Here is a 15,591-nt window from a genome sequence, read left to right on the forward strand (position 1 = left end):
GGCTGAGATCTGACCTTGAGAATCACTGCTCCAGAGCCCAGGACTGCAAGAAGACTCAGGCTTGCCATGGTGGCAGTGTTTAAGGAAGGAAACTGTGCTTGTTCTCTGACGTAGAATGGTGTAGGAAGGGGACAGAGTGTCCTGAGCTTCTCCTGTTGCACATGGGGTCATGCTCCCTGACTCCTCCCAGTCCGCCTGCCAGGTGCTCGGGACCCAGATCGGCACTGTGTTCCTTTCCACATCCTCCTCCGTGGCCGTGGAAAGAGGCCACTCACTGGTGGACCGTGTACAAGCTTGGAGGCGTACCTAGACAGTGGGCCTCAGTGTCATCAACTTGACTGGGAGGGTCAGCCCTGCTCTGCCTCCTTCCTTTATGGCAAAGCTAAGATCAAATCTGTATACGTACGAATGTCCCCAGCTCTCAGACATCACATCAGCCCAGCAAGTGGCCCAGCCTTCAGACAGGAGCATCCTGGGAATATGGCAGGTGTCTAGACAGCAGGTGCCCATAGGCTGTGTGCACAGTGTATTTGCACAAGTCCTCGGCTGTGCAGAGGCAGCTGCCTGTGTGGCGAGGAGCGTAGGGCCAGGGCCGGACAGTCTGGATTCAGCTCCTGGCTCCACACTTCCCAGCCCGTGACCTTGGGCAGGGATGTGCCTTTCCTGTCTCCCCCTCGGTGGGTGTGTGAGGACTGAGTAAAGTGCTCCAGCAGCACTCCAGAAGATTCTGAGCAGTTTCCTTTTGGTGTGGCTCAGTTGGACCCTCTCGGCGACCCTGAGCTCAGTGGCATCCTCCTAGAGCCCACCATGTTTTCATGGGGTGAAAGGTCAGCTCCGCCCAGCAACTTGCCCCCATGGGGTAAGAAAGCAATTCAGGGGTGGGGGAACAGCCTGGGACTGGGGTGCAGTAAGGTCAGCGTTGGGAGTCGGAGCTGTGTTTAGACCAAGAGACCTGGCTCTCTGGGCCTCAGTTTCTTTACCTGTAAATGGCTGAGAGGCGTAGCCTCAAGCCCTCCCAGTCCTAAGACTGGGCAGGTTTGGTCCTCAGACACTTTGAGGGTCCCTGGAGCCTGAGTCCTTTGGGAGCTGGAGGGCGGGTGTGCAGGTCTCTGGGTCAGTCTGGGCCTGCACTCCGGCCTCCTTGGGCCCACAGGCACTGGCGATGGACCTTTAGCAGGCCTGGCCCTCCCTGTTCTGTCCTGAGTACCAGCCTGCAGATCCCTAAGCTATACCTCGGAGAAAGTCAGTTCATCAGCTCACCACGCGAGGGCGGCAGGGGAACGGGAAAGGGATGATCGTCCAGGCGGCTGGCAGAGGGAGCATCCAGCCCTGGTTTTCCAGAAGCCCTCGGTGATGCCTGCTGCCGGGAAACAAAAACAGCTCAAATTCAATTTGATTTGGAAAATACACAGACGTCACCCAGCGGGGCCCTTTGGGGCCAATGTGACCGCCTGGTGAGACTTCTGCAGAGACCCCAGGGGTTTCTTCCGTACCCTCCTCTCCCACCCCGGCCACTGCCCCCAGTCCTGCAGTAGGGCCACCCCCTCCTGGGTTCTCCTGCAGGAGACAGCACCTCCTGTCCTGACCCTTCCCTCCCCTCACAGCTGTCATGCTCGCCCCCTCCGTCTCTCCACTGACAGGACTGCTTGCTGACTACCAGGAGCACGGTGGTAGCCAGGTTCTGCCAGATTCAGGGACGGCTCTGCTGTGAGACACAGGCCCAGGGACGCTCACTAGTCTGGAAATACGGGGTCAGCTCAACAGTCGCGCAGCGCCCCCACCCAGCTCTAAAATTTAATAGTGCCCAGGCCCCCATTTTGCAGGAATGCTAAGACCAGGGCCACCTTGCTGTCTCTTCTCAGAGGGGCCCCCCTCCCACAGTCTGCTCCCACTTCTCCTGTGCTCTGTTCACCTCTTCACTTCCAGCTGCAGCTGGTCACCAACACACACACACACACACACGTGCACGTGCGCTGCAGGTGCCCCTGGCCCCCAGGATCTGCCCTAGGTGCATAGGAAACCTGGGTCCTTTATCTCAAGGACTCCCAGGGCACAGAGACCTCAGATGGCATTTCTTGCTCAGTCCCCTCCCCCACACCATCTGCGTCATCTCCCTCCACTGACAGACACTCCAGCTGCACCAGGCAGAGGAGGCCGCAATGAGGGCCTTCAGGTGCCTGCGTCACAACAATTCAGCACAGCAAGGAGAAGGTTGCCATAGAAACCGTCCCCTGAACTGACGGATGCCCAGCCCATCCCGTGGCGGTTTCCATGGAGAAGGTCCTGCCGTTCTCCAGTAATTTCGGAGTTCTTTGTTCCTCCCAGCAGCCCTGGCTTTGTGCTAGCAGCTGTTGACTGGGGCTATTTCTTTCCTTTTTTTGTCACATGGTAACTGTCTGTGACCTTTTGAAGTCACTGCTCTTCCACTTCCCGGGATCCAGGGAGGACTGTGCCCTGAGCAGACCTCTGATGCGCCCAGGCCTCCCAAAGTCGGGTTCTGCCTGGGCCATGGGACACTCTTCCCAACCAGGCCCCCACCCCAGCCTGGGAGCTACTCAGGCAGAACGGCAGATTTCCCTATGGAGCCGTATATCAGAAGCAAGGAATGTTAAGGCCAGAAGACCCCCTGGAGATCAAATGCCACCCAGAGAGGCTGGGCCATGTGCCTGAGGACACCAGGCTACTTACTGAGGGGCAGCAGCAGGCCCCCTGCTTTTGGTTCCTGGTCCTATGCTCTCTCCACTGTCCTCCAGACTCTGGTTGCCTGGCTGTAAAATGACTTCTCCAAAGCCAGCCCAGCCCAGAGGAAGGCCCATCCAAGAGCTCGGGTGGAAAGCCTTCCAACCTGGGACAGCCCCTCCCATGGCGGAATCCTCCCTCCTGGGCTGGGCTATATGGGGAACCACCTCCACCTCAACCCTCTGAACACCGCTGGGCCAGGTCTGGCTTCCAGGAACATTGTGGGAGCCTCGGGAACAAGCCCATGTGGAGGGTAGGAGTCCCTCCAGGGCAGGGACGGGCCAGTGTTAGGAAGAGGACACCGATGAATGGGTGACTAAGGGGAAGAGAGCATCTCGCTGGCATGGGGCAGCAGTGGGAAAGCTGGGGTCTGGCCTCCAGTGGCCTGGAGAGATGAGGGAAAGAGGGCCTCCCCGCAGCTCACCCACTGCTCACCCCTCCACTTCCAGTCTCCAGTCCGCATGCATCTCAGCCTTCTCCAGCCCGAACACTAGGTGGCGCTCTCCATCCTGTCCTGTGCAGCTCCTGGCCCCCTGGTGAGAAAGGTGGATGGATGGAGCCTGGTGATGGTCCCACAGAAGGGGAGCCAGAGAGGCCAGCACCCCCACCCTCTGCACCACCATGGCATGCCTCCCCAACTCAGGAACTGGGCCCTCCCCTGGGCTGTCTGAGCAGTGTCTGGTACCTACAACTCATCGTTCACTTTGGACATGATGGAGTGCAAGGCGGAGCTATTAACCACTAAGCAGGGACAGTGGCCGTAAAGCAGGACTGACCAGGACACCGGGACATAAGCTACCCGGCTCACTCGGTGGCATGCCCTGGCAGGTTCCAGCAGGAGGTCAGGGAGTGGCCCAGCCTCTCTTGTGCTCTCCTGCTCCTGGTGCCTCTGGGGTTCTTGGGGGAGGAGCTGAGCAAGGTCATTGGAGCCCTCCTCCCGCATCCCCCTTTCCCAGCCCACCCCTCACCCCCAGCCAGGCTGCCTGCACATCAATGCCGGTGTATGCTGTGCGTGTGCAGTGAGGGGGCCCTCACGGCTTAGCACAGAGACAGGAGCCGTTGCTCAGACCCACCCTCTACCCAAGCCCCAGCTCTAAGCCCCTCTCCAGCCCGGGCAGTCTCTGAGCCCCTCCAGTTCACCCCTCCTTCTCCATTCTTCTGTTTCTGCCGTCTTTCTCGTCACCTTCTTCATCCGTCTCTCCCTTCTTTGCCCCCTCCCCTGGCTAGCTCCACCATACCCTGAGAATTCTGGGTCCCTTCTCATTTAGCCACCAAAACTTCCAGTCCCTGCAGTGACACTAGGGTGCTTAGGCCTCTTTTCAAAACTCGAAGCTTCCTTAATCGTCCATAAGCACATGACAGAGAAAGCCCTCTCCGTCCCCTGCACTTCCGTCCAGGGGTCCCACCCACCCAGTTCTCAGGCACATCAGGGGCTGAAAAGGCTTCAAAAACTCTGTTCTGCCTTTTGCCTGGAACCAAAAGTTATGCAGGAGGACGTGCCCCCACCACCCCCGCCACCCTGTGCTGGATGCCAGCTGGGGAAGACCATAGTCACCTGGGGATCCCCGAGGGGTGGGGGCAGAAAGGCTGGGGGCCCCTCTTTCCACTGCAATCCTGAAACAGTGGTTCTCAAAGTTCACGCACGTGATGGGGGAGGAGCAGACCCCCATCTGAGCAGTGAAGCTTCGGAGTCCCCAGCTGCCCCTCTGGCTGACACTGTGTCTGCTGTCTGTTCCCTCCAGGGAGGAGTGAAGGTTCTCATCACAGGCCCGTGGCAAGAAGCCAGCAATAACTACAGCTGCCTGTTCGACCAGATCTCAGTGCCTGCGTCCTTGATTCAGCCCGGAGTGCTGCGATGCTACTGCCCAGGTGAGAAAGCCAGGGTCCCCGGGGCACTGGATGAAGTGGCCTGGGCTGACCCTGGGCGAGTCGTGGCCTGGAACTGGGCCTCGATTTCCTCAGCCGTGGAGAAGTGGGTCCCAGATGGCCTATTATAATGTCACCTGTTCTGGCTCATGGAGCCCACATCAGACAGAGGCACAGCTCGCTTGCCTGGGAGTCTGAGTGATGAGGGGATGATTTAGAGAGACAATAAGCCAGGTTCACGCCCCCAGGACTGGCCACAGCGGGAAGCTCTAACAACCACCCTCGGCCCGAAGGGTCACCTGAGCTTGTGAGCGGTGGGCGAGTTGAGGGGTGACAGGAGCTGCATCTGGGGTCAGAGGCCACCTGTGCAGCAAGGCAGACCTCTCTGCTCCCGCCCAGGCCTCCCACCGCCCAAGCCAACCAGAAGCCATAAAAACGAGAGCCCAGGCTTTGCGGTGCCCCTGGGGCACAGAGCAAGCAGGTCAGAGAGGGATGGAGACAGCCTGGCAGGTGGCAGGAGCCAGGGGTGTCAAACTAAGAATACTTTGCAGAAACACCTTTGAGAATTTGATGAAGCCGTCCCCCCGGCGCCCAGGAGAAGGCACGTGCACAGAATTTGCTTCTGGGTTCAGGGGCAGGAGCCCCTGTGTCCTGTGCCTGCAGCTCTGATCCTCCTCCACTCCATGGTTTCATCATCATATGCTCAAGTCGTCCTTGACCTCTGGCCTTTGCTACCTCCCCAGTGGCCTCTCGGCTCCATACAGGCAGACTCTCCCCAGGGCTCACAAAGTGCCTGGCGTGTCACAAGAAAGAGCGTGTTTGTGAAGGAGTCTGTTTCTAGAGCTCACGCTTTCTGTTCCCTGGGCTGGTGCTAGGGAAACCCCTTGGCTGGCCCCTTGCACGCATCATTAGCCCCAGGGATGGCCCGCTCAGTTTGCCCAGGCAATGAACGGAGAGGCAGACAGGGAGGTGGGCTGGCAAGGGCGGCGGGCCCCACCCCATGTTATCTGAAGCCAGAGGCCTACAAAAGAGAGAGAGCATGCTCTGTGGAGGGCTGGGGGGGATGGGGAGGAGAAGTGGAGGCAGGGGACCCCAGGAGCAGAGCTGGCTGGTGCCAGGTGCCAGGTTCCGCCTGCGGTAGTCCCGCTGGAGCCTTCTGCCAGCCCAGTTGTCTGACTGCCTTCGTCACTCCCCCAGCCTGGGCTCCTGAGCTCACAGGGAACATTCTTCCTTCTCTCTCCATTCCCCTGTGCAGCCCACCAGAGCAGAATGTTCTAGAGCTGGGCTCACACGCACAGCCCCCGCTTGAACCCAGCATCTCCTTCACCACAAACATCCCAGGGAGCCAGGGCTCACGCCCGTGGCAGCCTCCCCTGCTGGCCCTGCCCCTACCCACCCCCACCCCCACCCCTGGCTGCCTGGCTGGCTCCAGAGGACCCATTCAGCCCCCTTTGCTCCTGGCAGCCCTGTTGGGCCTGGAGCACAGCCATCCTGGATGCCAGCTGGGCTGGGTCAGCCTATCACAGCGGGGGGCTATGTGCGACTAACGCAGCCCCCCGCCCCCAGCCATGCCGGCCGGGAAGGGGGAAAGGGCGGCATGTCCACTTATCACCTGCTGCTGGAACAGGACTTGCCTGGCCTATAAATAGATGGCTCTTCCTATACCTGATTCTTGTCTGGCTGAGAACCCAGACCTTGCCCGTCCTAAGTTATCTGACCCTCAAAAAAAACACTGGCCTTTGTGTGCCCTCTGGATGATGTCCCAGGCCAGACCTGGCAAATCCTGGGGGCTGGGTCAGTACACTGCCGTCCAGCCCAGATCAGCTGGTTCCTGGGCCTCAGTGTCTACAACTTTTAAAACTCTGCCAGATGGGTGAGAGCGCAAGCTGAGGGATGGTCCCGAATCTCAGATCACCTGGCTCGCATGCCCAATTCATGAGGGCGCTCCACGAGTGAGGACTGCACTCTTTCTTGCCCAGGGGTGTGGGGGTGAGGGTGAGGGTGGGGAGAGGATGTTGGGGCTATTCAGGTCTCAGCAGGCAGCTCTCCTGCTCCCAGAACATGTCTGGGTCCCCAGAGCTGGCAGGCAGACTGCCCAGGCCACCGTCATTCAGGCTCTTCTAACAGATTGCATCTCAGACCAAGGGACAAGGGACGAGAAGCCACAGCCTCAAGGCAGACTGAGAGCTGGGGCTGTGTTCTAGAGCGCTGTTCTGTCCTATAGCTGACCACGGGGGGGGGGGGGGAGGTCCCCTTGGGACATCTCTGTTTTGAGGCCCAAATTGAAACATGTCCCTCTGTAAGACAGCTCTGGATGCCTGCACGCATGCATTCATTCATTCATTCGTTCATTTCTCCATTCATCAAATAGTTTGCCAGGTCCTGGGTAGGTGCCTGGAATGGAGCGGCTCCCGGGCAGGTGAGTGACCACACGCTTGGAGATCTGCCTGGGATGCTGTCAGAGCTCTGACCGTCTGGACTTGGCTGGAGATCCCTGCCCCGGGAGGTGCCACAGGAGGTCCTGTGGGACCTGTACCCACCATGAAGCCAGTTGGTTCAGCTTGTGGTCTGGAGCTGAGGGGCCACATAAGGGTGGAAAGCACAGGAGAAAAACCCCACTGGTCACGCTTGGGCTGTGACTTCCCGAAGACTTGCTCCAGGGATGATGGCATAAAACAGACACCTGGGGTCCATAGAGGCCACACGCCAGCAAGCTGGTTTTCCCATGGGAAGTGAGGTCTACCTGAGACGTCCTCAGAGGGAAGCAGAGCTTTACTCTGCCCTGGGGAGCAGCTGACTTGGACAGCTTCCTGGCGTCTGTGAGCTTCTAAACAGCAAGAGCCTGAACAGTAACACAACCCTCGTGTGCGTCCTCCCTGGAAATCAGTCCTGGGACGCCCTGGGCACTGGTAGCTGCTGTTCCAGAAAAGCAGGACTGAGCCCTGATGTCCACCAGGGGCCCTCGGTCTGTCTCTGGGCCACAGCCCCCAAGCCGACTCAACCTCAAAACTGAAGTAGGTCTCCGTCACGGCCAGGCTTCCCTCTTGCTGACAGTGAGACCATCCCATTCCTTCATTCAACCAACACGGTGTTCCCCCAGCCTGTGTGGGGGCCAGAGCAGCTAATGAGTCCCTCTCGGGCCTGCCTTCCCAAAGCTTACTGTCCGGGCATTGAAGGGAGGCCAAGCTTCATGCCAGCACCCCGGCTTGGCACCAGGGGGTCCAAAGTAGCAGGCACAGCCCTTGCTCTCATCAGGGAGGCAGAAGAACTTCTAAAAATACATGGAAGGCTGTGCTAAGTGAGTCAGGACAAGCTCGTAGGAAAAGGTGAAACAGAAATAAGCACGAAGGAATCTGAAGCGGATGCTGTCCGTGCACCCTGCCTAGGATGAGTGGGACAGGGAGAAATCAGCCAGCCGTGGGGCGAGGTGGGAGACCATTCATTCATTCATTCATTCATTCATTCATTCATTCAGCAAATCTGCACTGAGCCCCCGGTCCCTGCCCTCACCATGGAGCAGAGGAGCAAAGAGGCAATTTCAATACATGGTGTGGAGCGATCACAGGACGCCCGGTGGTGTCGGGGTCCAAAGAAGGTCCCACAAGCAGTACTACCTTTGGGCCTGGAGGAATGAACAGGCACGGGCTGGGAGTGCCCAGTGACTGGCACTGGCGCCGGCCCTTGGTTGGCACAGCAGGCTGCAGGGTGCCCACCCCCGGCCTGACCTCGCTTTCTTTTGATTTCAGCCCATGACACTGGTCTTGTGACCCTACAAGTTGCCTTCAACAACCAGATCATCTCCAACTCAGTGGTGTTTGAGTACAAAGCTCGGGCCCTGCCCACGCTCCCTTCCTCCCAGCATGACTGGCTGTCACTGGACGGTAAGAGCAGCGTTCGGGTCACCTTGCCAGACTCTGGGAGAGGGACACTTGGGGACCTCGTGCACAAAGTGTGAAAAAGGAGGAAGCATCCGGGGTTCCTTGTTCCTGATCAGAGCAGACAGGGAGGGGCGCGAGTCTCCGCCACAGGAGGACTGACTGGGTCCCTGCTCTTAATCTCAGGGTCTTCCTGGGACAGAATGAAGTATGTGGGTTTGGGCCAGCAGCTGACACTCCTGCCAGGGCGCCTGCGTGGCCAGACAAGCCCCCGAGTTGCTAAGAGGCCCTTCTCTCAACCAGCCCCAAGCAGCAGAGTGCAAGCATCCTCTGCTGCCCCCCAGGGCTGTTTCCAGGGTGCCCTTGAAGGTCCTGGCGGCCATCACCAAGCCCCAAGCCTCTCAGAGATGGAAGGAATGAGGGAAGCTGGGGGAGGCAGCTCAGGCCGGACTTCTGGCAGGTTCCAAGGCCTGGACCAAAAGGTTGTGTGTGGACTGTATCTGCCTCTTGGGGATAAAGAGCCAAACTTTCTCGTGGAAGCCCTCAAAAACTCGTCACCCCCTGCTTCTAGGCTGGTTTTACTTTAGCCTCTGCCCCATAGAGCATCTGAAATAAGCCCAGGATTATGATCCTGGCTGAGGGGGAAGGGCTAGGGAGCCTGAATAGGCTCCAAGGGAGGAGGCAGGACCAGCTGGCTCAGGACAGGGCTCCGAGCATTGCTGGCCGTGGCCTTGTCCATGGGGTTGGTGAGTGTTGGCTGCTCCCCCTGGGGCAGCAGAGGCTCTGCACGGACAAGCTGCCAAAGATGGGTGGGGACACGAAGGTCAGAGGCTGCCTTCCGGGCCTGGGCGTGGCCAGGAGAAGCCCCAGAGTTGGTCTGGGGGTTGAGCTGATGATCTGTTCTCTGCACCGGGACAGAGTGGAAGGGAGGGCTGCGTACAACCTCAGTACCAGGGCAGCCTACAGAGGTGGGTGCCTCGCTGGAGACCTCACCAGCCTGAGGGATTGGGTCTTGGCTAAGCTGACCTTGGCTAAGCCCTCTGCAGGGGTCAGTTCCTAAGCACCCTCTATCCACAGCACCCTTTGCCTTCTCACCTCTCGGACTCCCCTAGCTGATGAAGGGTTTCTGGGCTTGGCTGCATGCCCTGGGCAGCTTTCCTGGGCCACCCCGTGTGCAAAGCTCAGCCTCGCCCCAGCCCCAGCCCCAGCCCCAGCAGTGACAGGGTGCCTGGCAGCTGCCCTGGCCACTGAACCTTGTGAGTTCCCAGAGGTGGCTTTGGGTCAGCAGGCATCTGCACCCTGGCAGTGGCTGCCTGGGAGCACCAGGCTGGCCTTGGCAGCGACTCTGGCTGAGTCTGGAGCCAGCCAGAGCTGTGAGAATGACCTGCAGGATGTAACAGAGAAGGGCAGGGAGACCAGGGGCTCCCCTTCAGGAAATCCGGTTTCAGTTTTGCAGAACAAATGGGAAACGCAGCGGGGACTCTGCAGAACCCTGGCTGTCCCTGAGTGACCAGGTCACCTCACCAGGGTGGACTGAAGAATGTGGGGACCAGTGTAGGACCTGCCTGGGAGATAGAGCCCTTCAGAGAGCCAGTTCTCAGCCAGGCAGTTCGTTGGAGTGCAGGAAACATCAGCGGCCCCCTGGAAGCCCAGAGAGCAAGCTGTACCAGGAGGCTGCCAGCAGGGGAAGGTGCTGTGATGGAGACCGTGGGCAAGGGTGGCCACCTTCACTGCTTCATGACAACATTGCCCAGAGACCTCAGCCGTGCCAGGCCCCTTGGGCAGTGGGCCTGCTGCCCAGCTGGACACCTGCTCCCACAGCCCCCTCCTTGGGGACTTGGAGCTCTGTCCTCTGGATGGCCTCCCCCAGCCCCTGGCAGAATACACAGGAGAGGTGGCAGGAGTCGGGGAGGAGACACAGCAGGACCACTGTCCTCCAGAGAGCCATTTGGCCCCTGAAGGAACCCGTGCTTCCCTTTCCCTTTGGTCTTGGGCAGGTGTCCTTTAAGTGATGGGAGGGGAAGGTTGGTCAGAGCAGAGGAACCGTGAGACCCCTCCCTGCAGGGAGAGAGGAGTGAAACCTCCATCTCATTCTTTTTCCCCTGAATGAATACAAGTGACTTATCCACCCAAGGATCATTTCCCAGGCTTTCCCCGGCCTGATAAATAATAACAGTGGGGGGAGGGCGGGGCAGAGCGGCAGCGCCACGCCAGGGGCATAATCTGCCCGGTACAAAAGGGACAGCTGGGACAGCCCGAGGGCGGAGGTCCCTCCGCCTCTGGCCAACCCGGTGGCCTGGCAGTGAACTTTGCGCCGGGGAGGGTGCTGCAGTGGCCCTGCTGTCAGAAGCCTTCCTCTCGTCTCCCCGCCCAGCTCTGCGGCGCCTCTCCTCAACTCCTCCCGCCCCCACGGTTGCTGGGCAAATTTTCCATTAGAGCGGCTGGGAGGTGGAGATGCGCGTGCCACGGCGGGCGGAGGGAGCGGTGGTGGAAAGGGGTGGGGGCGAGGGACTGCAGCGCCGAGCAAACTGGGGCGCTGCGGCCAGGAGGAGGCGTGCTCTCACACACACACACACAAACATACACACTCACGCATGCACACACACGCACACGCATGCACACTCACGCATGCACACACACGCACTCGCATGCACGCACGCCCACCAGGCGCAGCTGCAATGCAGGAGCCTTCGCGGTCGGACCCGCTGGCAGCTGCGCCCGCGCCGCCCGCCGGGACTGCGGCACCGCCCCGCGCGGTGGAAGGGCCTGCCGGCCCCAGCCCCGGGGATAAGCAGTGACGTGCTGAGCCGTCCGTGCGCTCTTGTCCCGGCGGCTGACGCCGGCTGTGAGCGGTTCTGGTTTTCTCCATCCGTCACACTGCTCTCCATCCTATGGGGCGTTCTTTGAGCCCCTCCCCCACCCCCAGAGGTGGAGAAATGTTTTGGGAAGAGAATTTCTTCCTTCATTTGATTTTTAAAATTCGCTTTGTTTGCCAGACTGAGGGCTGGGTGGGAGGCGCGGAGCGCACTGACTCCGGTCGCGTGCACAGCAAGCATGACGCAGCCTGTCCCGGGGAACAGCCTTTGTCTGAGCAGCGGCTCCGTGGGAGCACTGGTCCTGGGTCACCACATCCCCCACATCTCGCCTAGGTCCAGCCTTCCAGACTGAGACTGAGCCTGGAAGTGGGAGGAGGAGAACAGGGGGTGCGGGGCGTGGGGGGAAGGTGGGGGGGGTGGCAGGGGGCGCTGCCACAGGCCTCTGGCAGGGTCCAGGCCGACCTTGGGGAGTCAGCCCTCTGGGTCCCACGAGCTGCAGCGCTTCCCCTACACCTACGGGGCTTCCCCTCCCTTCCCATGCCCAACACTGTGAGCCCTAGGGGGCACAGGCCCTTTCTGCCCAGCACAGGCTGGCATGTGGTAGACCACAGTACCTGAATGTATGGTGAGTGAGTGAATGAATGAAGGAGTACCCGCGGGACACACGAAAAGAGCTTAATCCAACCCAGGGGTCAGGAAGGCTTCACAGAAGAAATGACCCTTCGCTCAGACCTCAAAACTGAGCAGGCTAAAAGGGGCCGGAAGAAGTACCCAGGGAGAGGGGGCAGCGAGATTCCAGGAACTCTCGTTTTCACTGTTTCTTCCCCCGAAGGTCCAGATGCAGAACACATTTCCCCAGGCCTGACCCCAGGCCATTTGCACCAGGACTCCAGGATGGTCTGGAGCAAGCCAGCATGCATTTGGGGGTGCAGTGGGGACCTCTTGCAGGTTAGAGGCAACCAGGCAGCAGAGTTTACTGTGGAGTCGGTTTGGGGAGGGATTCTGGGAAGTGTCACTTCTGCCTGCTGTGGGTCCTGTGCAAATAGACAGCCAGGGCTGTGCTGAGCGCAAGGAGGACGTGCCATCTGTGTAGATGACCTGGCCTGTGCCTGCGTCTGCAAAGGCAGTAAGCCCAGGAGGCCCCACTGCGGCTCTGGATGGGGGGGCAGGCCCACCTCCTGCTGAGGGCACCTTAAGTGGCCCCTGTCCCTGGAAGGGAAGGTGAATGGAACTTTGTGTGTCCTGTTCTTTCTCCTGCAGCTGTCTGATTTTAGCCCAGAGCCAGGTTCAGAAGACCCAGGGTCCCCTGGCCCCGCTCTCGGGACCCCATTAAGCTGCTTATACTTAGACTTTATTTTCAATTGCTTCTAAGGCCGCTGAGCCTCTTGCCTGAGTGAGAGTACTGGACCAAGGCTTGGATGCAGCTTTTGGGGTTCGGCTGGCCACCTGGGCAAGCCTCCTGCAAATCCTCGGGGTCTGGAAAGGACCTTGTCATCTCAGGCAGAGGGGAGAGCAGGGTCTGGAGCTCATACCTCAGGTTCCTGCTTCCTGCGTAAGCCTCAGGGCAGGCGGATACCCCAGGCAGCCTGCCCCTCCAGCTCACCAGGAGCAGAGGAAGTGATCTGCTCAGCTAACCCCTGGGGCTACCTGGCTCCGGGTTAGGTGTGTAGGAGCACTGAGAGGCTTGCCCCCTTCTGAGGAGGTGAGGAGAAGGAAAAGCAAGGTTTGGCCTCCCTGCTTGTCTGACCAAAGCCTGTGTACTAACAGATGGAAGATGCGTAACTGGGCTGGTCCCCAGCTCTGCCCACCCCTCCACCTCCAAGCTGCCTGTCGCTGGCATATGGCCGTGGTCCTGCCGGCCCCTGCCTGCAGGCTGGTTTCTGATAGCAGCCTCCATCCACCAGGAGTGGGAAACCACACAGTGACTTAGAGACCACAGGTGCAACCCAGTGGCAACAGGGAGAGGCCATTCCAGCTGCGACACTGCCCCCAGGAAGACTCTGGATGCTTTTCCCCTCCCATGGTGACCCTCCAGGGCTTTCTGATGAGCGTACCTCATCAGAGCTGGCTCCCCCTGGCCTGGCTCCTTCCCTCCTGCAGACCCTCCAGCCCACATTCTAGTCACCCTCTCTGGGCCGTCTGTGTGATGCGGAACTGTCCATGTGTGAGAAGGTGCACAGAGGTGGGCAGAAAACAGGAGCAAACTCGGAGGGCATCACTTTTACCGATGATGCAAGGGGAGAGCAAAGGTTAAGTAATTTGGTTGTAAATATTTTAAAATGTCACCGGTTTACTAAAACATATGCAGTTTATTTTATGGAGTAGAATACAAAATTCATAAGTTTTTAAGATAAGACACAGCATCAGTGAATTGTCTTGACTTTGGAGAGCTGCCTTGAATTATATCCTCAGTCAATGCCAAGAACCCTCCCTCTCCTGCCCCTGGGAGCACTTTGGGGGAAAAGTGTAAAAAGTGCTGACTTGGGGGGTCTTCCCTGTAAGTAAGAAGGGGGGCACTGCATTCACCTGGGGTGGAGTCTGGGACACACCGAGGCTGGCTACCTTATGGGTCTTCTGGGTACTCCTTGGCACAGTAGTGACCTCAAAGACAAGATGGCAGGGGAAGAAGCTAGTGCGCCTCGGTCTTATATGTGGGACTTGAAGCTTTGTGCGGGACTCACTTCCTCTCGGAGCTGTAGCCCGCCCAGCCTGTGCCTTGTGCAAAGCACAGGCTCCCTCATAAGGAGTCCGTTCTCTGTGGGACCCACATCATTACAGTTTGAATGGTGTCTGTCCTTAGCCCTCCTTAGCCAGGGGCCAGGGGGCCCCCTGGGGCAGCAATCTCCTGCTGTTTGCAGCTGGGGCCACCACGCCAAATGGATCTGTTTGGAGCTCCTCTGTGTGGCAGGGAGTGGGTCACCTTGGGACTGGGCCTCACCCGCCTCCTCGTAGCAGTGACAAATGGTGCCCTGCAGTGAAACAGCACAGAGGAGGAGATCCAGCCTCTGCGGGGGCTGAGGAGGCAGCTCTGCGTCCTCATCCTGGCTGTTGAGGCAAGAAGCAGAGCAGACTCCGTGGGGGGACCCCAGAGCTCAGGCAGACATGGCTGTTCTTGCAGGATCGCCCCCCTCCCCTGGCTACCTGAGGGTCAGGCTCATTCAGAGGCATGAGGTAGGTGGCTCTTACCCTCTGGTGGTCAGTAGCGACCAGTGTGTCCTTGACTGCGGCGTTAGTTTCCTAGGGCCACCATAACAAGTAACCGCAAACTTGAAATGTATTCTCACAGTTCTAGAGGCTCAAAGTCCAAAATCACGGTGTCACCAGGGCCACACTCTTTTGGAAGGCTCTAGGGGAGGCTCCTTCTTGACACTTCTGGCCCTGGAAGCTGCTGGCAGTCCTTGGCCTTCCTTGGCTGTTGGCAGTATAACTCCAGTCTCTGCCTCCGTCATCATATGACAGCTTCCCTCTGTGTATGTCTCTTTGTCGCTAGTTTCTCTTTGGATTAGGGCCTACACCCAACCCAGTATGAACCCTCTTAACTGTAACTAATTCATTACAAAGACCCTATTTCCAAATAAGGTCACATTCGGAAATAGAGGGAGAAGAGAGTGGCCTAGGAGAGAGATGGCTCATGGATGTTAGCAGAACATTCCAGAAGGAGCCGGTGATGGAGACTGAGAAGCAGCAGTCCTGGGAGTCAGAGGGATACAGGAGAGGGTGGAGTCACAGAGCCTACAGTTAGAGGGTTCCACAAGGGAAAGGGGGTGACCAATGCGGTCAGAGGTACTGAGAGTCCTCAAGTCAGACGAGGACCAATCAGGCCTTGGGAGCTCCCTCCTGGGCCACTCTCCTCCCTCTGCCCACTCTCCCTGAGGGTGTATCCCTGCCCAGGACTCCCTTTACCACCTGTAAAGGTAAAGACGCACTGATATCCCCCTCCTTCATGCCTCTTCTCAGATCCAGAACCACCTGTCTTTCTCCCCTGGGACATCTGTGCCCAGATTTCTCTCGAGCAAGTCGCCATGTCCGAGATGGGACTCACAACTGTTCTGTTGTTGCCCCTCCCCCCGACCCTACATCTCCTACAGTGTTCCCCGCCTCAGGGGACAGCCCCACCCCGGAAACCCAGCATCCTTCCTGAGGCCTCCCGCTCGCTCCCCCACATCCCCTCACCTTCCCAGTGGTTTCCTTTCCCTAATTCTCTCACTTCTCCCCACTCCCCTCTGCCACCACCTTAATTCAGCCCAAATCCTCCCGCACGTCCTAACCAGTCATCAGGCCTCTCCTCTCCCTCC

The 15,591-nt window shown here is 59.0% G+C and overlaps 1 protein-coding gene across 16 annotated transcripts in view; it reads left to right on the forward strand.

Annotated features, from left to right (window-relative positions):
- CAMTA1 (calmodulin binding transcription activator 1) overlaps positions 1–15,591 on the forward strand; it is an 818,639-nt gene that overhangs the window by 733,115 nt on the left and 69,933 nt on the right. For all 16 annotated transcript variants that reach the window (XM_033113419.1, XM_033113420.1, XM_033113429.1 and 13 more), the window contains 2 exons: positions 4,482–4,608; positions 8,352–8,486. In XM_033113419.1, coding sequence (XP_032969310.1) covers positions 4,482–4,608; positions 8,352–8,486 — 262 coding nt within the window. The remainder of the gene's footprint in view (positions 1–4,481; positions 4,609–8,351; positions 8,487–15,591) is intronic.

The sequence above is a fragment of the Rhinolophus ferrumequinum genome, chromosome 9, assembly GCF_004115265.2.
Source record: "Rhinolophus ferrumequinum isolate MPI-CBG mRhiFer1 chromosome 9, mRhiFer1_v1.p, whole genome shotgun sequence".
Lineage (NCBI taxonomy): Eukaryota > Metazoa > Chordata > Mammalia > Chiroptera > Rhinolophidae > Rhinolophus > Rhinolophus ferrumequinum.